General features: G+C 41.0%; 1 protein-coding gene across 1 annotated transcript in view; it reads right to left on the bottom strand.

Annotated features, from left to right (window-relative positions):
* Positions 1 to 27031, bottom strand: part of IPPK (inositol-pentakisphosphate 2-kinase) — a 33931-nt gene that overhangs the window by 1760 nt on the left and 5140 nt on the right. Inside the window, exons 2-11 of the mRNA XM_015427526.1 lie at positions 18287 to 18334; positions 17294 to 17389; positions 14035 to 14101; positions 8726 to 8838; positions 7241 to 7330; positions 6944 to 7002; positions 6498 to 6570; positions 4970 to 5246; positions 2547 to 2697; positions 1280 to 1366 (exon numbers count right to left, since the gene is read on the bottom strand). Coding sequence (XP_015283012.1) covers positions 1280 to 1366; positions 2547 to 2697; positions 4970 to 5246; positions 6498 to 6570; positions 6944 to 7002; positions 7241 to 7330; positions 8726 to 8838; positions 14035 to 14101; positions 17294 to 17389; positions 18287 to 18334 — 1061 coding nt within the window. The remainder of the gene's footprint in view (positions 1 to 1279; positions 1367 to 2546; positions 2698 to 4969; positions 5247 to 6497; positions 6571 to 6943; positions 7003 to 7240; positions 7331 to 8725; positions 8839 to 14034; positions 14102 to 17293; positions 17390 to 18286; positions 18335 to 27031) is intronic.

Genomic DNA, 27031 nt, shown 5'->3' with positions numbered 1-27031 from the left:
GCTGAACCTGTAAAAAAGGATTGTTGAAAGAATTTATTTAACAGGTAAATACATAAGGACTGTACTGAAGTCTATGTGTCCACCTGCAAGCCAGCTTAACTGTAAACTGGGCTGTACTGAGATTATGCAGTGGTCATGGTCAGCAGCCATTTTTATGGTTACTGTCGCTTATTTGTCAGTCAGCACACCACCAGTAACAGTTGCCAGCCACCATTGGACTGTATCTGTATACACTGAGTCACACAGGTCTCTTCACAATTCTGCAATTGGACATATGAGAGTCATATATTGTTCATGCTGCTATCAAATGACCCTGTGAAATATCTGGCCACACAATGTGGTCAAATGACAGGACAATGGAGAATACTGGAACTCTACCTCTTTGATATCTACCCCTTGGAAGATCTACTACTTCCACAGAAGCAGAGGCAACCACATCAATTCAAGTACACTTAAAGGTGATATTCATTGCAAGCCCCATTGTTGAATTTTCAATGCAGAAGAGGAGGAAGAAAAGGAGATACATATTAACATCTTGACTACTTACAGAAGCAGAAGACTCTTTATTTCCTATGTGACTTATGAAAAAGTATACAGATACCAAGGCCTGTAGTGAAGTGGCAACTGTTAATCCATACAATGTTTAGTTTCTGGTGAATTAAACATTTTCCATTATCGATCTGTGCATCATTATCCCACCCTTCTTCCAGAGGTTCATGGAAGTATACACGGTTCTCCCTTTTTGTCTTACAATACTTCTCTACTAGCTTAATGTCTCCCAGTGAACTTCATGGTGGAGTGGGAATTCAAGCCTGTTATCCCAGGTCCCAGTATAACACCCACCTACACCACACTGTACAACATGCAACACATACCAGAACAATTAAATGCTAGACAATTAATACTAGTTATAAAGAGCATGGCAGTGCCTCGTGTACAAGCTGCTCTAAACACACAGAGTACTAACCTTGGTGGTCAGTTTTTCAAACATACATTTACTTATCTAGAAAAGTAGATGGCCAATTATATAACCTAATTAAGAACTATACACAAATATTTCACCAATATTATATCACTGCCACTTCAAGAAAACTGCTATCTAAATATCAGTACTGAATGTAGATTGTCAGTATTAGACTCTGAGGGTCTTTGGGAAGAGTTTCGCTTTTCCAAAGTTACAGATGCCATCTCACTAGTGCATCCAAAAGTACAAATTGATTCTAAAAATGTGAGAATGGAATTTCAGCACTTTAAAAAAAATACCTTTCTCAAAGCATACTCTACTGTTCCATCATCTTCTGTTGAGAGGTCTAGCAGCTTTTCATAGAATGATTCATTGTAAGGCCCATCTATCTGTAATACATTCCTAATCAAAAAGACATGGATGAGAAAATGTATCATGTTACATGACATCTAGCGTCAACACTATTTTGAAATCTGCCTCAACCTTCTGTCTATTACTGTTTCACATAGGATTGCTAAAGGAACGGATAGTTTTCACAAGCAAGTCTGTTCCGCCCCCTAGTGGTCTATGTCTAAATCACAAGCAGCAACAACAGCGACATTCTACAAGGGAAAAGGTTACAAAACAAAGACATGCGCATAATATGGCATTTTGTATTTGGACGCATGGTTACTGCAAGGTAAAAAATACAAAAGGCAGAATAATCTGAGTTTAATTTGTCAAAGACATGCATGCTAGTCATTTTTTAAGCCACAGCTATACATAAGCTTTTTAAGTATTTATCATTTGAGATTTTAAATACACTAAAACTAAATTGTCAAACTGGTCCCTTCTACCTCTGCACAATACATCATACCAAGTCACAGTATGGCATTTCAGACAAATGGTATTTGTATTAGCATATTGTATTATTACAGAATGGGTCTTTGTATTAGCGTGAAAAAGGTTCTAAACAAATTAAGGTTTTTTTAAACAACTCTGGTTATCAAATGATAATGGATTTTCTTTCTTTAAACTGACAAAAGTTATCAACCACTAAGCTATGTTACACTAAAGTCTCTGCCACTGTTTCTGATTTCCTCCCTTGCTGAATAAGCAGGTCTACTAATCAACAACATTAGGTAAAACTGCAGAGGACAGAAGAACCTGACCCTCACTGAACTGAAACTGTTACAGAAACATGTCTCAATACATATAATAATTAGCAGTTCTTATCAACGGTTCTTCTTGTCATCGTAAGGAAAAATTGCATGTAGTTAGAACAGACAATGATTTTCTTAACAATGTAGAAGCCTATCCCTATAATGAGCTATAATTTCAACACATCAGTCATCTCTGTCTTAGATTATTGCAATCTTTCCCTGGGTAAATCTACTCCTTGTATGATTCTATAATAGTCCTGTACAGTCACACTGAAATTGCCTACAATAAAGTGTTGATTATTACTGTGCTAAAATATTTCAAATGTTTAACAACTAGAAGTCCAAGGTTTTAAGTGGAAATCCAATAAACAAGAAACCTTTACAACTGGATGTTTGGCAACAGGATACAAGAACTCCATACACTCTATACACTTTATTACCTCTCTTCAGGAAACTCTTCCAAGTATTGGTCTACTCTGTTATACAAAGGATAAATGCCCTCAATGTCCAGCAAATCCAACATCTGCACCTGAAGCGTTTTGTAGAGCAGGCAATCCCTTGGCAAACCAGATGTCTCTGTTTTATTTTTACCTGAAACAAACATGTTTTCAAAACTTGTTTTAAAAACATCTCTCTCTGCAATAAAGTGGCAGAGTGTGAAATTAGAGCAAGGAACACAGTCAATTTAAAAAATTTTAAATGGCAGATTTGCATCCAGTTACACAATCCTGCATCTCAATCACTAAAAAGGAAACAAAGACATATTCTTTCACAGTTCAGTTGAAGTTTGAAAGGGTGTTTCCAAGAGTTGCTATATCTTATTGCTGCCCATGATTTACACACAAGGATGATCCAATCAGAGACTTACAAACTGCCAATGCCTTGAAACTGTGCACTATTCACAGAGTGCTGTGCTACAATTTTTTCAGCAGGTTTGGAAAAACTGGTTTCCCTATGCCCATAAAATTATTCAGAAATAGAGAGTAAAGAGATGCAAACTTTTAAAAATATATCGTCTTTGTACAGTCAAGCATTGGTCTGGATCCCAAACAAGGTACCCCAAGTTCACCAGCATTCCTCTCCACCCTGCAGCTATTTCCAGGGTCACAGGGTACATATCAATGCTCCCTCTAAGCTGTGGAGTCTTGTGAGCAAAAGTGCTACTTTGTGAGCTACTAGCATTAAAGCTGTGAGCAAACAATTTGGCTACTACATGAATTAGTTTGCTCTGGTGCCATCCTTCCTGAGCTAGGACAAAAATGTGTGAGCGGGAGGCTAAAAAAATGTGAGCTAGAGGGAACACTGGTACATATGGAGGAAGAAGCACACAGGTCAGGATGCTGCAGGGGGTAAAATCACCCTCTCCTCCCTTAGAACAGCAGAGCTCCATTCCAAGAAGAGGAAGGAAAGAGCAAAACCATCCCCCCTTCCACCTGCCACTGCAGCCTCCCAGATTCTTGAGGCTGTTATTCCACCTGGGTCCCACAACACCCTGCAGATGAACGGGTCAGAAATGGCCACTGGACAGGCAGGAAGATCAGCAACCACCCAAGCCTGTTGCTGGTGGATCACAAGATCTAACGCATTGTATAATATGTACATTTTCTACATGGGTTTCTGTTAAAGATTTGTTAATGATTATATAGCATTCTAATAATTGTTGCACCATAAACCATCTTCTATAGAAATTGTTTTTTAAATTTCACATGCACGAAGAACTGGAATGGCTACAACTAGTTTTAAGTGCTATACCCTAGCACAGGGTCCCCCAAAGTTGTGGGCACCGTGGCACCCACCAGTACTTTCCCTGGTGCCTGCCTAGCTTTTTAGAAAGTGGATTGGACCATCGTAAAGTGGCAGGACTTGATATTAACTGCTGTCATTCAAATGAAAGGGTTTTTGACGACTGCAAAAGCAGCCTCAGCCACTGGAAGATCAGGAAGACAGGAAAGTGCCCAGGGTTTCCTTAGTCAATGTGTGGGTCTGTTACATTTTCATTCTTCTTATCCCCCCTTCTCTTTCTCCCTTCATCTCCTTTATTCCCCACTGTGATTCTTTTGCAAAACCAGGCTCAAAGTATCACACTTGGCTCTACCTCCTTAGCACTCATCCTCTCCCAAAATCCCAAAGGTACCTGCAGCCTCAAAAAGGTTGGGAACCCTTGCCCTAGCACATATTGTTTTCTTCTGGAAAATCTACAGCACATCATCATGCCAGACTGCACCACTGCACAATATTACAAAAAAATTAATAACTTGCATAATGAAACATTTATCCTAATGACTCAAGTTAACAGCAAAACAGCAGCATGACAGAGGGAAGCAGGAAATAGGAGTGTGGAAGAAGAAAAAATGGTATATTTCCATTTCAGGTATATCAGACCAGGAAAATATTTGTAAAAAACAAATTTCACAAATAACAATACTGGTATAGTATTCGGTTTGGGGAAATATTTGGTAATTCCCAATATATTCGGGTCTATTATACCCAGGGGGAGAGTGAGAAGGCGTGTTTAAATGCCTTGCCTTGCCTCCCCAAGCCCCCTGCCACTTCCACTGGTCAGTTTCACTCCCTGCCGGGTTAGGACATATTTTTTTAAATGAGCTTCGAAAAATAGGCTTGCAAATTGAGTAACACAAAGAGGCATGTGTGGTGTATGTCTTCATATGCAAAAATGCATGCTTTGCTACCAGACATCAAGAATGACAGCACACTAACTCAAAACAAGAGTTTCACTTTGGGTAGTAGAGCACAGTGTTGAGGGGCAAGGAAATTAGGATACAGTAGCCTCACTTCACCAGAACAGCAAACTTCATTTGAACTTGAGTTCTATATGGGCAGTTCAAAGTCAGAAAGTTCTCACCATTTCTTATAAGCTCTTTAGTGAAAGCACTGGCTTCACAATAACTCCTTCCCTGTGAGGTAGGAACTGTCTTCATATCCCCTGCTTTGCAGTCATCTGTGCTACTTAACAGAGTCATCGTGATTACGTGGATTAATTCTTTCAGAATTGTCCTTGTACAATGTGGCCCACTGACCAGGCCATTTGAAGGAAAGAAGAAAGGCTTCAGGTGGCAAGCAAGTTCATTCAGATCAGAGAGCGTGTCTTCATCTTTACAGCCATAAATTAGCTCACCGTTCTGTAAAGGAAAGGGGAAAAGATTAAGTGCTTTGTTTTAAGTACTACTGAAGGAGACTTTGCATGCTTCTTGAATGCAGTCTTTCAACATAAGGAATTTAGACTCAAACCATGCTCAGGTGCAAAGCTCACTTGAGAACTTTCAGCAACTCACTACTGCTCTGAGTAATATACCTCACATGCTCGCTGCAAGGCTAGAAATCACTCAGCATGGAACTAGGGATGTTCACCAGCAGAGACCTGGGTTCATAAACCGGGGTAAACAAACAGCTGAAAAGTTGCAGTGAGTGTGTATGTATATGTGTAAGTTTGGAGGGAAGAAGCAGTATATGGATAAGAGGATGCCTAATCCCTAACAGGCAGATCACACTTTTCTGCTCCTTCCCAGCCACGGCAAACATGAATGGACTTTGCACCTGCACAGAGCAATGGTTTCCAAAATCTATGATTAGGCACAAAAACCTCAGAAATGCAGCTGTGCCCTGAGGAGAAGAGTCACACCTTGCTGCCCAGTTCTTTCCAAAATACAAGAGTGCACAGCATAAAGTTAAAGGCACCTGTCTGCGTGGAAGGCAGGTGGATTGTATGAATAGTAAACAACCCTGAATTCAGCACACTGAGAAGTGTGCAACAGTGTCTGGTGAAACCTCAGAATCCAGAGAGCACCAAGCAGGATTTCTAATGACTGGAACAAAAGAAGGGGTTATATCCAGTACATCGGAGACATACCTTGGTTCACAATGAACCTAAGTCTTAAGAGTCCGCAATTTCTACACCATACCCCTATTTAAATGTCCCTGGGAAGAAAAAAGTGATTTCCCAGATCCTGTTGACTCACCCAAATGCTTAGTTACATTGAATGATACAGCACTAGGCCTGGAATGGGAAGGATCTTGTGTTACCATTCAAAAAAGGAGCAACATATATATTAGGAGACCGTTGATCTTCCCAGTTAGATCCAGCACTACTTTCTGCTACTCAAAAAGGGAGATCAAAAATTGCACTTCCACAACAGTGTTTTTATTTCCACAGAAGATATTAGTACATTGAACAATCTTTGGGGAATGAGATAAAGAGGCACATCTCTAGGAGCACCATTATCTATCCAAGAAGCAAAGTACTGGATTGTTTGCTGTATTTTTAAGTATTACAATTTATCAGCTAAGGCTGAGAACTGTTGCCTGGTTAAGCATACTAACAGAAGGTGGGGGGGAAGGGGCCACAGACAAGATGAACAAAAGCAAAACCTTACCTTAAATATTTTTAAATTATTCTGAGCCTCTTGTAACAGGCTTCTCAAGGCAAAGTGCATTCGTTGTTTATTTCTAAAAGGAAACGTATATGTTAAATGGATAACTATGTTTTAGAAAGACCAAAACATTCTTTTTCCCTTTGCCTTCTACTCTAAAACAGCCTCCCCCTTGTTAATTCTCCACAAATATCCTGCCTCTTCTAGAAGCTCCCTCTCAAGACAAGTTCCTTTAATAGAGCATGGCTAAGGACAACCTTATTTTGTCTCAGCGGCTCTTCCCTTCACCATGTCACTCATTCATATCTTTCCATATCCATGTATAGCTCCAATGACTAACAGACAGAAAACCCTCAAACTGTTCTTTGAATTCAAACAGCATGTATTACACTTCTGCCACTACACAGATCTCCAGCAATTAATAAAGAACACGAATCAGATTTTCTTACCCTGAGAAGAGATCTAGTGGACAGTATTTGCTAGGCCGCTTCCACTTTCCTTTTGCTACCTGTAAAAACACCAACACGTATTGAGTTGAAGTACAGAATCTCAACCATTCATTCACTTATTCTTTGAAACATCTTCAAAATGCAAGCAGGCGCAGTTTTTCGATTCTTCTTAAGAGCTTAACTGCTCGCAGATGGTGCCCAAGACAAAATGTTAGTTCTATCATAACAGGATTTCCATTAAAAACACACATGCAAAAAGGACAATGTGGACATGCTCTCCAGGGGACAGGGCATTACCTTTAGATGCTGATGCATGCAGTAACGACATACTTTGTGTTTTATCTCTTGTGAAACATGGCTGGAGAATGGAAGGAACCCACATTTGGGCTGCAAAAATATTAAATATATGTTAATATATTTATTTATTTCGATTTCAACCTCACCCTTCCCTGCACTGCAGGGCTCAGGGTGGGTTTCAACAGAATAAAATAGTTAAATTTTAACAGTACAATAATAAAACTGTAACAATGAATTTATGACGGCGCATAATTACAGTTACAATGCACACTATCCAGAAGTATAATAAAGCCAGTGGATTACAGTTACAATGCACACTATCCAGAAGGGATGTCTGAGGAGGGACAGTGCTATAAAACTTGGGGTTGGCATTCATCTAACCATTGTTATCCTTGACCATACACCTGGTGGAACATCTCCATTTTACAGGCCCTGCAGAATTGTTTCAGGCCCATGGTCTCACTAGATAGAGTTCCACCAGGTAGGGGCCAAGGCCGAAAAGACCCTGGCCCTGGTTGAGGATAGCCGGATTGATCTCAGGCCAGGGATCACTAGCCAGTTGTCATTAGCTGAGCGTAATGCTCTTTGGGGGACATACCAGGAGAGGTGGTCCCGTAGATATGCTGATCCTGGTCCATTTAGGGCTTTGAAGGTCAGTACCAAACCTTAAACCTGATCCAGTACTCAACTGGGAGCCAGTGCAGCTGGCAGAGCACTGGTTGAATATGTGCCCTCAACGAAGTACCCGTGAGGACCCACACAGCTGCATTCTGGACCAGCTGCAATTTCCGGATCAACCTTAAGGGAAGCCCTGCATAGAGCGAGTTACAGTAATCCAGCCTGGGGATGACCATTGCCTACTTCCAACCATTTAAAAGGAAGTACAGAAAACATTCCTAAGACTGACTGACTCACTCCCACCCTCTGTTCCTACTCTTGCTCTGTGAGTAACCAAGCCAAGGAATATCTATATATGGTCATTCATCTGAACTGCTGTTTAATAAATCCAACATATAGGTGGTGATTTTTAGACTGACCTGAGCAACTGAGTTCTTCAGTTCTATAAGTCAGTCAGATATGTATGTGTCCAAGAGGTCATTACACAGAAGTCTTTTGCATGGTCAAGGAGTGGTTTTTTTTTTTCTTTATTAGGATCATTCCTTTAAGCCTTGCTTTCTGCCTCTTACCTCGTTTGTTCCCACAACCACAAGCCAAATAAGCCCAACAGTTTGGGCATGCTATCAAGTCTACATGATTCAGAATCTTCTACAACTTGAAGCAACTAAAACATGAAGAATATAGAGTATCACTGTAGTTCTGAAGGAGACCTACAGCCACACTGTTTGCGTTAGCTACATTTTAGAGAAGCTTGGGACTTTTAACTTCCAGGAAGTAAACCTGCGGAACAGCACAGGAAAATGGTATGCATCTTCATATGTTTAAACGAGAGCCAATTTTTTAAAAAAAATCTTGTGTGATACTCACTTTTATCTCTACACAAAGTATTGGTCGATGTTCAGCAAAATGTAGCCTGGTGAGGTTAGGAAGGCACATAGCATAGCCACTAAGAGCATCCATGTCTTTATCACAGCGAGACTCTGTGGATATAAGGAAAAATATTAACTTGAATCCCTGCGACTTTATAAGCATTACAAATAAAATACATAACCAGCTGTTAATTACACCTAAACTCACAAGCCAGAAGTCCTACACAAGGGTGTGACAGATTTTTGAAGAAATGGGAATCTCCCCTGCACTTAAGATATAATGATCGAAGAAGAAAAGAATCCTCATAATGTTGTTGCCCCCTACACACAAAATACTGCAGGTTGTTTTTTGTTAAACTATGTAGAAGAGGAAATGATCTGAAGGAAAGGAGTGCTGTTCTACACCATCTGTAATATTTCATGTCAACATACAACGTATTTTCAAATTTTATTTATTTATTAGGCTTATACCCCGCCCTTCCACATGGGCTCAGGGGCGGCTAACAAGAGGCAAATGCCATACATGACACTAAAACCAGATAAAACAATCAGATTACATTATACATTTAAAATCGGTGCTCACAACAATATATCATAGTTTTAAAAAGTATGACTACTGTTGTCTACCTCTAACATGACATACTGGATGTATTATGGTAATACACTACTGAGATGTATTCAGCAGCACCTTTAAGACCACGGAAATAGTGCAGTATATGATCTCTTGTGAGCCAAAGGTTATTTCATCAGATACAAGTCCTTATATATCCAGGACAGTGTTACAAAGAAGGCCCAGCTAGACTCATGATGCAAGTACCTGACCAATGGGATCCAGTAGGAATGAGGATCCACCAGTCCTTACAGCCAGGTCAGAAGGTGGGAGGGTATTACAAAGAAAGCCCAGCTGGACTCAAGAGGATGCAGAAGCACCTGTCTCCAATATGACCCCTCCCACCTTCTGACCTGAAGAAGAGAAGAAGAAGAGATTGGATTTATACCCCGCCCTTCACTTGGAGTCTCAGAGCGGCTTACAAACTCCTTTCCCTTCCCCTCCCCACAACAGACACCCTGTGAGGTGGGTGGGGCTGAGAGAGCTCTGACACAAACTGCTCTTTTTTCAAGGACAGCTGTGCCAGAGCTTGTGACTGACCCAAGGTCACATCAGCAGGTGCAAGTGGAGGAGTGGGGAATCAAACCCGGTTCTCCCAGATTAGAGTCCGCACACTTAACCACAACACCAAACTGACCTGGATACAAGGATTGGTAAATCTTAATTGCTATTTGTATCTGACAGAGTGAGCGACTTGGACTCACAAACCTGCAAAATTCTGTTGGTCTTGTAAGTGCTGCGGGACTCAAATTTAGTTCTAATACTACAGAACAGTACAGCTACCTACCTAAGGTGTTTTGCATGGCTTCAAGTTTTCTGGAAATTTTACACCTCTAGCCACAACCACATAGACACTGGATGCTGCATTATATTAAGGTCATAAAAACAGGGACCCACGAGGATTACATCTTATTTTCCTGTCCCCCACTTTTTCTACTCCCCTGGAAACCCCTAGCCTCTCCCCTTTTCCTGATCCCTTCTCTCCTTCCCATCTACCAGCCAACCTATCTTTGTCTGCCCCTCTGTTTTCAAGCATTCCTTCCCACTGACGGTCTCTCCCTGGGAAAATTCTGGTGTGCAGTGCTGGCCACCAGTCTGAGACGGGCCCAGTTCTATGGTAGAGAACCTGCACAGACCTGTGGGGACACCTCATCTTCCCCTGAATCCCCCTCCTACCACTATTTCCTCCATACCTCTTTCTGGCAGACCGCATATCCTCGCCTCTCCCTGCTTCCTTTTCTCCTTCCCACCCACAAACCAACCTACCTTTTATCTGGCCCTTCTTCACCTATATTATTTACACCCAACTTTTCCCAACTATGGGGACCCAAATCAACTTACATCATTCATTTTATCTTCACAACAGCCCTGTGAGGTGGGTTATGCTGAGTGTGCAAATGGCCAAGGTAACCCAGTGAACTTCCATGGTAGAGAGGTAATTCAAGCAGGGTCCCCCGGATCCTAGTCTGAAGCTCTAACTGCTAAACCACACTGGCTTTCATAGTGAGGCCACTGTTGAACAGTAACAAGAAGGCAGAACTGAGTGAGTCATGCAAGTTAGGTAGCAGTAAGTCATCCAGTGATCAATAGTGGGTCTGGCCCCAATGAATCCTCCCTCAAAGGCCAAAAGACCCCTGGAAAGGGCCCTGCCCCATCCACCTGTCCTTTCATTGACAGAAACCCAGGCTTGAATGCTGGCAATAGTGCTATGGTTGCCTAGCAATGGCCACAGAGGACATTCATGTCTTAAAGGTACATGTACTGTTCTTATTATTTGGTGGAGTTAACCCCCTTGTATTATTGTATATATTGATTATGAGTAAGGACCCACAAGAAACTTGGGGGAGGAGGCATCCCATTCTCCCCTTGCATTTCTTCTCCTCTCCCCCATCCCTTTGCTCAGTCTCTCTCTCTTTGCCCATCCCCCACTCCTCTCACTTTCTCTGTCCACCCACACCTTCTCCCTCCTCCTATGACAACAGTCAATCCTTTTCTCCCGCCCCCCCATCACTTTCTCAGACCCTGCCTGCCTGAGAGGCTGGTTAGGAGAGGCTGCAGTGGTGAGGCTGGTGGCGGCAGTTCTGTGTGAGCACAAGAGAGGCCTCGGGGGGGTATTAATCCCATCCTTCCCCATATAAGTTTCTGTACATTCATGGGGAGGTTCCCCAAGTTTGCAGGAAAATCTCCCTTCTCCCCACCTGGCCCAATCTACAGAGGGGGCCAGGTTCAGAATTAGATACATTGAAAATTCTAAAACTCAGTGGCTCTCAAACATTTTCCTGGCCTATCCTCTTCAGAGTGCAGCTAGACACAGTGAGAATCCATTTCTCCTTTGTGACTCTGAGGTCTGCCTGACTCACAGAAAGTGAGAATGCTGCCTACCTAACACGTTTTCTACAAATACAACCAAATCCCTACAGGGTAGTAGAAAGATCTCCCTGCAGTTCAGGCTGATGATTACGTAAATAATCTAGGATTTCCTACCTTGTCACAAGGCACACCAAAAGCAACTCTTGCAGAAAACATAATGATGATTGCAAAATAAAGCCTGGGGCACTTAGCTTCACCTGTAACCTACTCAAAACCAGTGTGGTACAGTGGCACGCTGCTGACCATGAAAGCTGGGAATTCATGCTCAAATCCCCATGCAGCTAGATGGCCTCAAGCAATTTACTCTTTCACCTAATCTACCTTGCAGGAGTTCCTTTGAGGTTACAAACACTGCTCTAGCTCCTTGAAAGGCACAAAGGCAGAACAGACCACTTATGTTCACCACACACAAAGCCTCTATATTAGTTGTAGCAGCGGGCCAACAACCTGTTGTGTAGCCCTTCCCCAAAGCAATGCATGAAATGCAAGAATAAAAGTGAAGTTCACACGAGTGAATTTAAAAGTAGAGAGAAAGATGTTTTCTATCCAAAGCTTTCTACATTACAACCTATTGAGCCAATGTAGTGAAGCATCAGTCAAGAACTGGGCTAAAATCTCCACTCGGCTATCACAGGATGGCCCCAGGACAGTCTCGGCCTAACCTACTTCAGAATTGTTGAGAGAATAAAAAATACAAAGGAAGAACCATGCAAGCCACATTGGAGGAAAGGCAGAGTAAATGGGATAAGCTTTGGGTTTTAACATTAACTTGACAGAATTCTGCAGATTACTGCAACAGCGTGAAAAGTTACTGTCACAGCAACCTTTGCTTTAAAGTAGACACAGTCCTATGGAATACTTTGTGAGAAAATGGAGCTTTTAATTTACCTTGTGCCTGATGCATGGCATGAAGCTCATCAGACGCATGAGGCTAGGGTGGGGTATTCTATGCAGAAAAACTGGAATTGCCAAACTGTTTCATAACCACAACAGCATCTGTCATATGCTGCTTAGAGGCAACAGTTTGCCAGCCCCAGTAGCTGGTAAGTTTATGAAGAGAAGTAAATAATTTATCCCACTGAAATTAACAGCCACACAAAAAGTTTGCATTAATCAGAGGGACCAGAATTTAGCCAGCAAAAAGTGAACATTCAAATATCCAGCAGAATCTCTCTTGCAGAGAAGGGCTTTCCATTATTTTGCATCCAAATGCAGAGTGAGCCAGCTTCAGCCAATATATAATAGACCATTGTATTATGATTAAAAAATTTTTAATGAGGGCAAGTTTAACTCAGGATAGATTTATTTTGAAAGATTATTGTAGTCCTGACTGCCTTTCCAGAAAAATTTATTTTGAAAGATAGTCTATTTGTTATTGTAGTCCTGACTGCCTTTCCAGAACATGACTTTAACTGTTAATACGCAGGCTTCAAAATTTACTTTAGGGAATAAGATCTGAATGTGCACATATACTTTCCCATAGCACCAAAAAAAAGTACCAGAGGGATGGGTGACCATGCATCCAACAAAAAGGGGACCTAACTCCTAATCTTTCACACCCCTACATCATGGAATGAGGTATTCCCCATTCCTATACATCCAAATGTTTGTTCAGGTGTTTGTTCTCTGAAAGCAGAGCTGGTTCCATACAGGATCTTTAATCTATTACCCTGCTACACAAATAGAAGACACAAATTTATTCCTAAATAAAATACAAAACCAACTCAGGGTTTCAGCCTTGCAATTATATCCCTACATAAACGGTGATCTTGAAACACAGAATACAGCCTGTCAGGTAGTCAGGATCCATCTGAAATCCATTTTCATACACTTACCATGCCCCAGAATGCTTGAAGATAACCAGGTGAAGGGCCAGAGATCACATGCCTACGAAAGTAACTAGGGGAATCCATCCTACCAGGATGAGGGCCATCCATCCAGATGAAGCCTTCTTCAAGATACAGTTCCATTTGGGAGTCTACATGTAAGTAGCACTACCACTCTGCTGCATTCCTGCATTCCAAACCCCACACTACTGTCCCTCAGGAGTACAGGGACGCCCCATTCTGGAGGCAGGAAATATAGCTGTTTATCTCTCACTCAGAATAGGCAAAGGAAAAGTAGCCCTACTGCCACCTTTCAAAATTTTAAGTAGCTGAGGACTGTCTTTCCCCTTTCTCTTCATTTGTGGTACAAGAAAGGCAGTAAACTTGCAGGCAGTTTAAAATACAGTTTTTAAAAATGAAAGTTTTTTTTAAAGAAACAGTTGAACAATCAAAAGCAAGATCAACATTTTAGGTAAGCATATTATTATTTAAGTCCCTTACCTGGTCGCTCTGACTGGATCTTTAAACAAAGCTGTCTTACAAAGTCCAAAGATAGCTGCACAACCTCCTAAAAATTAACCATTTCACAATTACATTTTTAATCAACAGCTACATACACAGAGAAATAATATTTTCAGTAACACTTTTAAAATACTTTATTTTAAATGGAGCCACGTCAAAATTGCTTTGAATGGATGAAAGTATGAGAAAATGTAAACAAAAAGGGAGTCTAGAAGCTAAGCTATGCCAAGTATCCCCTCTCCTGTGATGCTGTTCAACTTCTACAAGAAAATGCTAAGAGAGATCATACAGATATTTGGAGCGAGGAGTCATGAATACAGGGATGAAACCCAACTCTATTTCTTCTTTTCAAATGAGTCAGGTGAGATAGAGATGTCCTGAAACATTACCTGGATGCAGCAATGAGGACAAGGGTCAATAAACTGAAACTCTAGATAGATAGCACTGAAGCCCTGATGGCCAAAAAGGCCACTCAGCATTTCAGTTCTGAACAGAACAGTCTTCCCTCTCAAGGAGGACAGTTGCAGCTTTGAAGTTCTATTTGATCTGGGTCTGAGAATGGAGGTACCAGTCTCTTCTGTGGCTTGTAGAAAGCTGATGGGCACACCAGCCCTTTCTTGAGAGGCAAGTTTTGGCCACAGTAATGCATATCCTAATTACATCCAGGCTGGACTACGGCAAAGTACTTTATATAAGGCACCTTTGAAGGCTGTCTGCAAGCTGTGAGAATTATAGAAACCACATCTCAATAGTTTGTAATGAATTTCACAGACTATTGGTTTGACTTCAGAGACAGTTCCAACTGATGGTTGTCTTCTGTCAAGCCCTACATTGTCTGGAACCACGGCACCTAAAAAGTACATCAAATTATTCCTGCATGCCAATTCATGTCATCTGTTCTGCAGAAGGTTGGATGGCTGGGTCCACCTTGAGAGGCCTTTCTCTATGAGTCCCAACTCCCAGGCATGAGATTGGGTAAGCACAAAGCGTTTTGCTGTGGTGATCCCTCCTGACAAGGGGAAAGGAGGAGACAATTTATCCAAAGGGTTGGGAAAACACAAATGTATTTTCCTGGAACCAAAGACATCAACTTGGCACCAGGTTAACACAATTATCTCCCCAAGCCTTTGGATAAATCATTCTCCTTCCCACCTAGAACTATTTCTTTATCTGATTATTCAATATTCAAGTATACTGCTAGTTTCAAGGTTGGTACTACTGTTTTTTTTTTGGGGGGGGGGAGATTTTATATTTTTATCCGATTAATGAGCTGCTTTTAATTGTTGAAACTCTTCCTCAGTCGTGTTTTTACTGTTTTAAGTCAAAATCCTGGCAGCAACTGGCAGCAGAGTTAGGGTTGTTTGTTTGGATGTTTTAAGTCAAAATCCTGGCAGCAGAGTTAGGGTTGTTTGTTTGAAAATAAGTATTTAAAACTGGCATCTATTTAAATAAATATTGATCAGCAATATGTTCAAGGAGGCATGGTAAAGGTTCTCCCTTGGTACTGGACAGCATTCAACTGAACCCTAGCTGTAGTGCCCAGCACCTCTTGGTACAATTCTGCCACACTGTTCCTCTTGCTACTCTCAATTGCAAAAATAAATAATTAAAATGTCAGCATTAGGACACTAAAAAGAGAAATAAAATAGCTTGAACAATGTTTCAGAATAAAAATCACACTGTTGGTTTTAGCTGTTTTTTATGTGGCTCTATAAAACAGATTCAGAATTGTAAGGAGGTTCCTTCAAGTGATGCTACGTTCCAACTATTACCTATCTACCCTTTATAGGCATCATCAAAAGTTCATACCATCTGCCACAGCACATTAAGCATCATTATAGGTTTTTCTAATTCATTTTCTTCTCTTTTCCTACCATTTATCTATTTTGCCACAGATCCAGCATTTGAACATCTATCCCTCTTAGTTAATATTATCAGACAGATCCATGTGGCAACAACACCATGAATCATCAGTACTAAATATTCCAACTGAAGGATAAGAGGACACGATGATGGGAGGAGGCCCTTGTGAGGTGCTCTCTGCCCTGAAAGGGCAGGGCTGATAATCCTTTCCACTGTACTGAGGAAACTGCACTTTTCAAAAATATATAATTGCTGTCAAGTATTTGGCATAGCAAATGTTTATATAAAAGCTTGATACATTTTGATTCTGACTCGGATAAGGACGTAGGCAGCAGAGGATAAAGCTTACATAGGAAAATTTTATAGTTAATCCACTCCCTTTACATTAAAATCTGTTTTTACCAGGACAGCATTTTAACATTAACATACAAAAAGATGTTTAATCTTCCGTCTTTTGCTGACGCACTAGACCAGGGGTGTCAAACATAAGGCCAAGGGGCTGGAACGGGCCTGTGCAGGGCTCTTACCTGGCCCGCAAGTAACTGATATGTATGGAAATGTAAGGTACTCCCCATTTATGGTATCCCTCGGAAAAACCTAGTCTTGCATATGATTAAATACATTTATTGGGGCTTTTGTGAGTTCCCCAGCAAATCAGTTGCTTTCACGGCTAGGAATCAATGGCCTTTGTTTGTATTTTGAGTAAAAATAATGTTGTTAATTGGATTTGCCTGTGTCCCTTATAAAGTTTGTATCTCCTGTACCTGCCATTACATTTTATGGCACAGATTGGCCCGGCCGACAAAGTGACATTTATGTCAGATCTGGCCCTCATAACAAATGAGTTTGACACCTCTGCTCTAGACCCTTCCATAGTAAAGTTGGCTCTGTAAAGACCAAACTAGACATATATATTTTTAACAAGCCTGAATTAATTTTTTTAAATAAATTCTTTCCACTTCAACATTTTAAGGCTTGAAAGAGATCATATTTAGATTTTTTTTAATCTATTAAGGTGAACCACTTCCCATACTCTTCCTCTAAACTGAAACATAACCCATAATGATCAGGTAATATTCTAATTTGTAGCTGAACAACACAGAACTTCATTCAATTAAGAGAGCAGGGAAGTCATCCTCCTCCTGCAGCTATCTACCAGCTTTTCTGTGTTAAAGATTTAAGCATAATACGTCTAAAGATATCAACAGGGGCTTTTGTGTTCTCTGAATAGGCATTGTTCTATGTTCTGTAACCTGAAAGTTATGCATGAATACTTCTCACATTCTTTGTACAAAATCCAAGCCACCTTGGCTACAGAATTTCATAAAGGAACAATAGTAGGACAATATTACAAGAAACAAAAAAGGATAGTTACCCCGTAATGGACATATTTTTCCCCAAAAAACTGCTTCATAATGTGCTTCCCAAAGTGTACTATATTCTGAAGTTGGTGAAAGATATCTTCTGGTGTCTAAAAAAATTAGATATTCAAACAGGTCACAACACTAATAGGCAAACTGATTACATTCAAGTGACTTGTACTATGTATTTCCAAGCAAAAGAAATCTACATATCAGAAATTAAATTTAACTTTTGAGTTGTTAGTATTGTTTTAGTTATGAGCTGCCACAAGCAGGTTCAGGAGAAGCCGCTTACATATGTTCCAAATCAATCTGTCTTTCTGCATCAGCAAACAAGGAGACCACATGGTTAAACAGCTGCTCAGACTGATAAAACTTCAGGATCACCACTGGGAGGGGGCTGTTTTCAAAATCCCACTGGCAAAGAAATTGTTTGTTCAAAATATATTTACAAAAGTTGCAAAAATAGATTGAAAATGCATGGCTCAAGAGTCTTTTAGTTAAACATATGGAGAGAAGGGGGAAGTCACAAGATGCTACTGTCCTGGACGAGTAGGTAGCTCAGAGAAACTAATTAGCAGCTATATACTTTGTTCATGGAGGGGGGGAATGCATGGAGTCATCTCTTCAATTAGTATAAATATGATTGACATATCCCCAAGACCTGTTCAGGAGCTCCCTGGCACTATACAGCACTCCCATCTGTGGCTTGGGGGGAGGGGGAAGTTTCAGGACAGAAGGCATCTTTTCTCTTTCCCAAAACTTGACAATAAGTAAATGTATGTAATTAATATGTTTGTTAAAAGCTAGATTAATCAAAAGTTTAAGAAGCCTTTATAATTCATTGTTTTAAAGCGAACTTCTTATGAATTATTAAGGTTAGAAGCCTCCTCAATTCTACGAAAAAGATGGGTAATAGACCCAAAATCAGCATAATACTCTTTCCTTGGAGGGCTATGCCTTCTCTTTAAACACTGGACAAAAAGGAACAAATCACAGTATCTCACCTTGCTTCGGTTTGGGGGAAACTTCAAGAAACGTAGTACTATGCAACGCTGAAAAGAAATTTGCATTACATTAGTATAGCTTTCTAATTTAGCCACTTTAAGGTAAATTAACTATTTCAGTACAATTACTCTGAACATTATAAACATCTCTTTCGTCATTTGTCAGCTAGGAATATACACGCTGGGAATTCTGTGTTTTCCTGCTTTAAGAATGCAAGGATTACTACCTTCATGGATCAGATAAGTCCATTTAACTCAGCACCCCATCTGCCTTCTGTGACAAACAAAAAGAAAGGATGCACCAAAACAGCATCAAGACAGGCAGATGGTTCACAGGTATTTATCCTACAAACCAGAAAAAAAGCAGTACCTAATGAGTTTAACCATGATGTCTGCCACAGAAATGTTCAACATACTTATATGCAACATATATTCCTCCCCACAGCCTAGATCACTAATACGTTTTTTCAAAATATAGCTAATAATAATGCCAACAAAAATGACCTATTACACATAAACTGTATTTTGGAAACAAATGTCTATGGAACTATGCTTTAGGGAGAGATACAGCTATACGTGACTTTCTCCTGAAGAGGTTGTCAACATCACATTCCACAATGAGGGCTCTTATGGTTTTACAGCTATTCTTGGAACTAGTTCATAGCTGCTCTTGAGAATCAAGCATTGGAAGTAGATTGTTAAATCACAGTAGTTTACCCTTTGCCAGTTTATACGCAGCACCTCCTAGAAACCTGAAGGAAGCAAAGATGTTCTTACTTTGTTCACAGCATAGGTCACTTACACACAAGTTGTTGCTGTTGGGAAGCATGTTTTTCCCCTTCTTCCCCAAAGCATCATGATGCTCTCATGAAACCCCTCAGATTTTCCTCTTTCCTGCAGTGTTTTGGGAAAGATCACAGCAAAGCAGATGGCGGACTAGTGGGTGGGAAAATCCAAATTTCCGCAGTTTCACCCAAATTTATATCATTTTCCCTGCCCCATCTCCATGGTGGCCATCCCCTCCTCTACCTGGGGGAGTTGGGTTTTTTAAAAAAATGGTAATTGATACATTGACATATGAATAATATGTCAGTTACTGATTTAATAGCCACCAGTTGTATACCGAGCTGTCACAGACACTGAACAACTAAAATGAGGGGGAAACCAAACTATGGCATCCTCGCTGCTATTGTGCTACACTGACAGCCATAGCAACAACAGGGAAACTACAGGAAAGCCCACTGCTGAGTGAAACAAACCAACATTCCATGCACCTAACATGGAATCAGCTCTGTCAGATTAGAAACCAAACCAAGACCTAAACTCTTCAACAGTAACATACTTTAGATTAAGGGCAAGATTCATCATTTGATCAGCAGAAGAGGAGTACCTCCCTCCCCACCATTGTTCAGATAACTATGAATAAGAACTGGATAAAATCATACTTTAAATCTGCAAATTTAGCTCTAAGCCAGCTATGGGCAAGTACATGCAACACCGGAGTTCTGTGACTGGAGCTTCTGATGTTTAATTTGGCCCTAAAATACAGCCACAGGTCAGCCCCACCCCCCATATTAGTTGGGGCCTAAGCACTGGGGAAAGGGGAGGTGAGCTCTCCTCCCCCCCACAGGCTATATCCTCAATTGAAAACACTTTCCTTTGGGCTGACTGAAACCCCAGCAAGGAAAAAACCCAACCATTAGTTATATTATGTCCATTGCCCCCCAACACACACACAAGCTTAAAGCAGCTGGGGGAGCACTGTTTTCAACTGGGTAAACAAGGGCGGGAAAATAATTAAGCCAACTTCCCAGTACCACCTTACCAAGCAATAACAGCCCCTCCCAGCTGCTTTTTATGGCCAAAGTATACATCAGCAATTCCATTCACAGAACCCCAGCATTCAGCACTATGACTGTGCAGCCAATTGTTTCAAACCTGGCTCTTCGCAACAGTTATGTTCCTTAATGTAAAATGTAACAACTGAACTTTAGCTCTTTACAAGTTTGCTTTCATATATATAACAACACAAAAGTTACTAAGCACTCTTTACTGAAAATCTGGGTATGAATAACTGTCATTCTTCCTGCAATCCAGCATTTTCAGGATTTTTAATGATTTTTCCCCAGGTTTTATTCTGTCTGGTGCAAGAACACAGTAAATACATGTTCACATTAAAAGTATGTTACTCTGTACTATGATTCTTGTTAGTACATGGTCTTTTTCACAACAGAAGAATCAACTCTGCTACACCTTACAGCTAAGCAGAAGACTCAAGACAGACAAAAGGCAGTATTTCTTCACACAGCCTATAGTTCATTTGTGGAACTCGCTGCCTCAGGATTGTGGTTTTAAAAGGGGAGTGGACAAATTCATGGATGAGTGGGCTACTAATCATGAAGGATATCTACTCTCTCCAGTACCAGAGGTAGTATGCTTCTTTAAAGCAGTTGCTGGGGAGCACAGGGTTCTACCTGGGGGAGTTGGGGTTTTTGCAGTCTTCCTGTTTGTGGATGCTGTTGCAGTCTTCCTGTTTGCGGACTTCCTATAGATACCTGGTTGGCCACTGGGTCAACAAAATGCAGGACTTGATGGGCCTTTATTCTGATCCAGCACGGCTCTTATGTTCTTTTTAAAGACTATATTCCAGCTTCAGTTTGAGAACTTTAGTGTATTTCTGATTGCCAGAGCCTATGCATTATCTTTTTCTTGCATCCTCCCTGGATCCAGAGGTGCTCTGTGAGCTCCATGCTTGGAATGCCCAGGCATATGCAGCCAATTCACACCAGGACCATAGGGAGAGGAGACGGTTTAAGCCTCCTCCTATGCCATTTTCCCAATCTGAAACAGCCACCAGGGGAAGGGCTTAACTTTCCACATCCCCACATCCCACATTTACGATACTGATCTGCCTCTACACCACCTGGGAATTGAGCTGAAAGCATGGATCTCACAGCACATGTCTCATCACTAGGAGAATGCAGCAAGCAAGGTGGTATGCACTGTTTTCTTGCTTTTGAACTCAGGGGCATTTTATTCAGCCTAAACTGGTGCTGAGTCTGTAACACAACACACTCCAGAAGCTGAAATATAATCATTAAATACCTGCTGGGGGTTTAAGAATTTTATGACCAATCATGTTTATGGGATGTATGTAGAATGGAGGGAATAAGGCATGTTTATCTTGATGCTGAATTGATCTGGAAAGGTTTTCCCATAGATCTTGCAGAGATGCAGAGAAATTGATAACATGCTTATTATGCATTTGTTTGCCTCTCTGTAATAGCCATATAGATGCAAAATAATTGGTATTTCAATGGGCTTTTTTGAAAGGCACTTGCAAGTTATTCTACACCTACAGCTCTGAAAGCATGATATCAAATGTCTAAGAAAATGGGTAGCCGCAACAATGTTTTACCCTGGCCTGTACTCCTGTCATCTTTTCTCAATAAATTCTGAACAGGCAATGCAGCTCTCCTTTCTGCTTGTTCTAGTTGTGAGTGAAAGAGGAGACAGTAATGAAACAAATGCCCTTCTTCCTTGGCACTTCTCCCTTGTGGATCTCAAATTTTACTAAAGGGACTTGTGACAGTATTCTTTGGTGCTACTGCTACACACCTTGAATCAAAAGAGCACCAGGAGAAATTATTTCTTTCCCTTACTTTGGGAGATTCCCCCTTGACACTTCAGAACGGTTCTATAAAGAAAAGAGCAGGAGTCCAGTAGCACCTTAAAGACTAACAACATATGTAGCAGGGTTATGAGCTTTTGTGAGTCACTGCTCACTTTTTCAGATAAAGTATTTCTCCAGCAAATGACTGCATAAAGAGGATGACAGTGTTGTCTCCAGTTAAGCGTTAGTTAGGTACCCACTTCCAAACTAATTCAGCAAGTACTATAATGTATTCCACATATTCCTACACTTAGTAGAAAAACCAAATACCTTGATAACTAACAACTGTAATCCTCAATCTCCTATTTCAGTAATGAATCGTGCACCCTCATAGGCTGAAATTGATCCACTATCTGGAATATCACTGCTTTCATTTCACTGAACTTTTCTAAAAATCAACAAGTACTGCCTTTAAAGTTTGAGAATAATGTTCTAAAATTCTAATACATTTTATATGGTATATACACATAAATTAGTCTGTCCATTCTTCAATTACTAATGACAACTGTGTCATCATATTTCAAATTAGCAACATGGACACTTGCTCTGCTCACTTAAGATGATCCAGATATAATTAATATCAACTGACTACCAGAAAAAATGAAGCTAAATGCATCAGAAAACATTCTCACATCTCCAGAAAGTATTCCCATTGTGATTACTAGTCCAACTTTGGTTATTCTAGCATGACTCTCATCTTGTACCTCAGGTCCAGAAGAACTGGAATGGCAGAGCCTGCCTGACCAACAGCCATTCCACCAGGTGCTTTTAAAAACTCAAAAGCTGATTAATACTTGCATTTAAATAAAGCCACATTGAGACATTTTAAAGGTGAAAAGTGACTAAATGAAACACAAATAAAATGTACCAGATTAATAAACAAAAGTTGTAATGATGCATTATCAAGCTAGCTAGAAACGGCTCCATACATAACTCTCTACTGATTTGAGAATATTTGTTTCAGTTTTGACCCAAAGAACTTTTTAAAAATCTTAAATATATCAACCCTTGTTCTGCAGTGTCTTATTTCAGTGATCCTAATCCTGGTTTTGTGGCACCTCAGCGTGTCACTGGTGTCCCTAAATTCTCAACAATTAATTCATTTAATATTGTTTAAAAAAACAAAACATGTGGCATAAAGCATTTGTTTTCTGGGCAACACTCAAAAATTTTAAAGCCCCGGTTTGCAAAAAAAATCTGGAAGGGGGACACATTGCAGCATTAAGCCCTCAAGCACTTGTAGGTTTAAGAAAAGGATGCCCTCTGAGATCTCAGTGGCTATTCTGGGGGTTGCTAGGCAACCAAGCCAATATTGGAAGCCTTCACGCCTTTCTGTCAATAAAAGGCATGGGGAGGGGAGGGCTCTTGGGCTGTTCTTGTCTCGCAGGCCACCCCTGCTCTCTTCCCCCTATCCGATAAGGAGGACTCACAGGGGTCAACACCTACTGCACAAAAGCCAGAGCAGTGTAGTGATAAGAGTACCTGGTTCAATCTCCACTCAGCCTTCAATAGGTAACCTTGGGCCAGTCACCTACACTCAGTGTAACCTACCCCACAGGTTTGTTCTGAGGATAAACTGGAGGAGATGAGAACAATATAAGCTGCTTTGGATCCTCATTGGGGGGAAGGGCAGGGTATAAATGAATTCAATAAGCAATAAATAAAGCTGAGGACTAGGTGGGCAAGGAAGGCTGGTGGCTGTGAAATAGAGAAGGAAACAGGAAGAGGGGAGAGAATATGGTGGCTGCCAGGAGGAAGAAGAGAAGGAATAGTATGGGGAGGGGGATACAGAGTTAAAATGAGAAGCCTCTTGCAGGACCTTATGGGTTCTCTCCTTGTCCTTTCTATTGCTTGAAGGCCCAGATCTCCAGATGGTCAATTTCAGGCAGCCAAGCATGCTACAGTGACAAAAAGGGAAGCCAAAAAGGGGGGAAATACTAGAATTTCAAATCAAGCTGATTATATTTTGCGTTATATCTTTGCATCCTGACTCCTTTCTTTGCAGTACCCCTCCCATCTTCTATCTGGGATATAAGGACTCACTCGATGAAGGAAGCTTTGATGATTTCCCTTACTTTGTCAGTCTTTAAGGTGCTGCTGGACTTCAGTCTTGCAGCTCTAACTATTGGCGTTTCAACTTGCAAGTAAACTGATTGCTATCATTGTGAGGAGGCTCCTTCCTACCCACACACCTCCATAGACGCTGCCTCAGCTGCCCTCTTTAAACTTTCCCACCTCCTTCTAACCAGTGAGACTTCAGGGAAAAGAAGAACTGAAGGGGGGACAAAAAGGATTCTTTGCACCCTCACTCAGCAGGTAGAAGCCAGCAGGAAAGTTTAAAGAGGGCAACTGAGAAGAAGCCCCCCCCCCGCATGCCTCCATAGCCACAATACACAATTGTTTTGTTGCAAGTCCCCACTTGTATTTCATAACACTGTGAAATCTTAATGATATGTATATAATATGAATTACAAGTTGCTTGCCTTACTTTTTTCTTTGTGCCTTGCTATAAAAATCCCTAGAGTAATCATTCATTGTAACATATGCTGAAAGTTAAAAGCTGACTATAGCCATGTAGAGATTTTTTTTTTTCTTTTTCACAAGAAACTCCACCTTCAGTTTCAGGAAGTCATTATTCCACACTGGCAACTAACTCCAAAGCAGAAAACCGAAGTACAATGTATTTGCAAGTCCTATTCTTTTGACACATGAGCGTGTCCGGAAAAACAGGCTTGTTGTCAACACAAGCTCACTGAGCTAATTGCATTTTATCATGAGCTCATTTGCAAAAGCAAACACAAATTGTTCATTGTGCCCAGATTAACTATGCTACCCTTGTACACACTATGTACAATTATTTTTGTGCACTTTCAGAAAGTATCTCAGTTTCCAGGGCATGCTTGCAAACAGTTACTTAACAAAAGTTTTGAAATACTTACTGTCAGTGATACTCAGTTGTGGCTCAGGAGCCAGATGTGGCTTTTTAAAAATGCTACCCATGGCTCTTCCCCAATGCAGTACACTCCCCACATCCCAGAAAAATGGGCAAGGTTGTTGCCCTATAGGGCTTGTGGTTGGCAAGTGGTTTCCACCTTAAAACAGCTCTGGCAGGAGGGACTGAAGAATAGGTAAGATGTTAAGCCTCCCTGTGGATCTTGTACCAGGGATGGAAGTAAAGGGCTTGTCCTCTCCAAGTCCACCCCTCATCTCCACAGCCAGCTGCTCCTCTTCTAAACATCTTGGCAATCTCACGCTCTCTCAGGATTTACTGTACCTCATGCAGAAAGGGAAGCCCTTTCCCTAATTCTAGATACACAGAGAATGGCTTAAGGTTCAGCAGCTGTGAAGGAAGACAGTCCTACAAGCTCAGAGCTACGCGGGTAATTTAAAAGGTTACAACATATTCAATATTAATTGTAGTCTATTATATTATTGTATCTGTATGTTTGGCGGAGTGTCACACAGGATACACAGCAGTCACGTGGTTTTTTGGTTGCTGGTAATTGCAAATGTGGTTCTCTGTGAGCTACAGAGTGCGTACCATTGCTTTAAGTGAAAGCTAGCTAGGCAACTTAAGGAGAGATCACCAGATCACAGGGAATTAGCTGGAAGACTATGCCTAAAGGCTCCCTTGCTCAAAAGCTAGTCGAACCCGACTCTAGGTGGTGGTGCTCATCTCCGTTTCCAAGCCAAAGAGCCATCACTGTCCAAAGATATTTCCATGGTCATGTGACTGGCATGACTAAATGTCGAGGTGCACGGAACACTGTTACCTTCCCACCAAAGTGGTACCTATTTATCTACTTGCAATTTCTTGAAATGCTAGGTTGACAGAATCTGGGGCCAGAGACAGGCACTCACTCTGTCACGCGGCACTAGGGTCTCGAACTGCTGAACTATAGACCTTCCGGTCTGCAGCTCAGCGTCTTAACCTCTAAGCCACCATGGCCCTAGACTATGCCTAGCCATTGCCTAAAAATTGCATGGGCCAGCTGACACAACATTGGTGGCAGTGCTGAATGCCTTCTTGCTCCAAGTGCCATCATATGTATTGGATTTAGAACAGTCTACTATATAAATGACCCTGGGAAAAGAGAATCTATTGTACCTGAACATGCAGTTGCTATGTAGCTAGCGCTACATGCAGTATATTCTCAAATTTTGCAGCTAGAACTCTGGATAACTTGGAATACTGTAACAAACATTTCAATGTATTTATCAGAAACTAGTACCTGGCACAACAGAAAGCATTTCAGATTCCATATTTTGTTAATTACCTTTGTTCAAACTAAACTGATACCAAAATGGTATATTGGAATGGTATACTGGAATGGTGAATGTAATGCAATGAATATTGGAGTGCATTTCTCTGACATGGCACTGCAGCCCACCTCTGGGAAAAGATGTCGTTAATTGACTCCATGCTAGAGAGGAATGTAACAACAGAATCAGTTCATTACCCTTGACAATTAAGAAGAATACTTTTACACATCTGTCTCCTATTTTGATATATTTATTGCCTCACTGTTTCCCCCCCACTTAAATCCAAACAAATGGTGACCGTATGAACTTAGCTTGTTATTGCTGTTTAGTCTTTGTATGTCAAAACATTCTCATTAAGTTTTATGCTAATTTACCATTCACCTATGTAGAGGCACCTGCCTATATATTTGAACTATTAGCTTCCATTTCAATGTATTTGAAGAACATAAGAAACGCCAATGTTGGATCAGGCCAAAGGCCCATCCAGTCCAACACTCTGTCACACAGGGGCCAAAAATACCAGGTGCCATCAGGAGGTCCACCAGTGGGGCCAGGACATTAGAAGCCCTCACACTGTTGACCCCCCCCCAGCACCAAGAAGACAGAGCATCACTTGCCCCAGAGTCCCTATCTATACCTTGTGGCTAATAGCCACTGATGGACTTCTGCTCCATATGCTTATCTAATTCCCTTTTGAAGCCGTCCATGCTTGTAGCCGCCACCACTTCCTGTGGCAGTGAACTGTATGTGTTAATCACTCTTTGGGTGAAGAAGTACTTCCTTTTATCCCTTCTACCTGACCGCTCAGC

This window comes from Gekko japonicus, unplaced genomic scaffold, assembly GCF_001447785.1.
Source record: "Gekko japonicus isolate JY-2015 unplaced genomic scaffold, Gekko_japonicus_V1.1 scaffold354, whole genome shotgun sequence".
NCBI lineage: Eukaryota > Metazoa > Chordata > Lepidosauria > Squamata > Gekkonidae > Gekko > Gekko japonicus.
The sequence above is the reverse complement of the archived record's forward strand: the minus strand, read 5'-3'. Positions and strand labels throughout refer to the sequence as shown.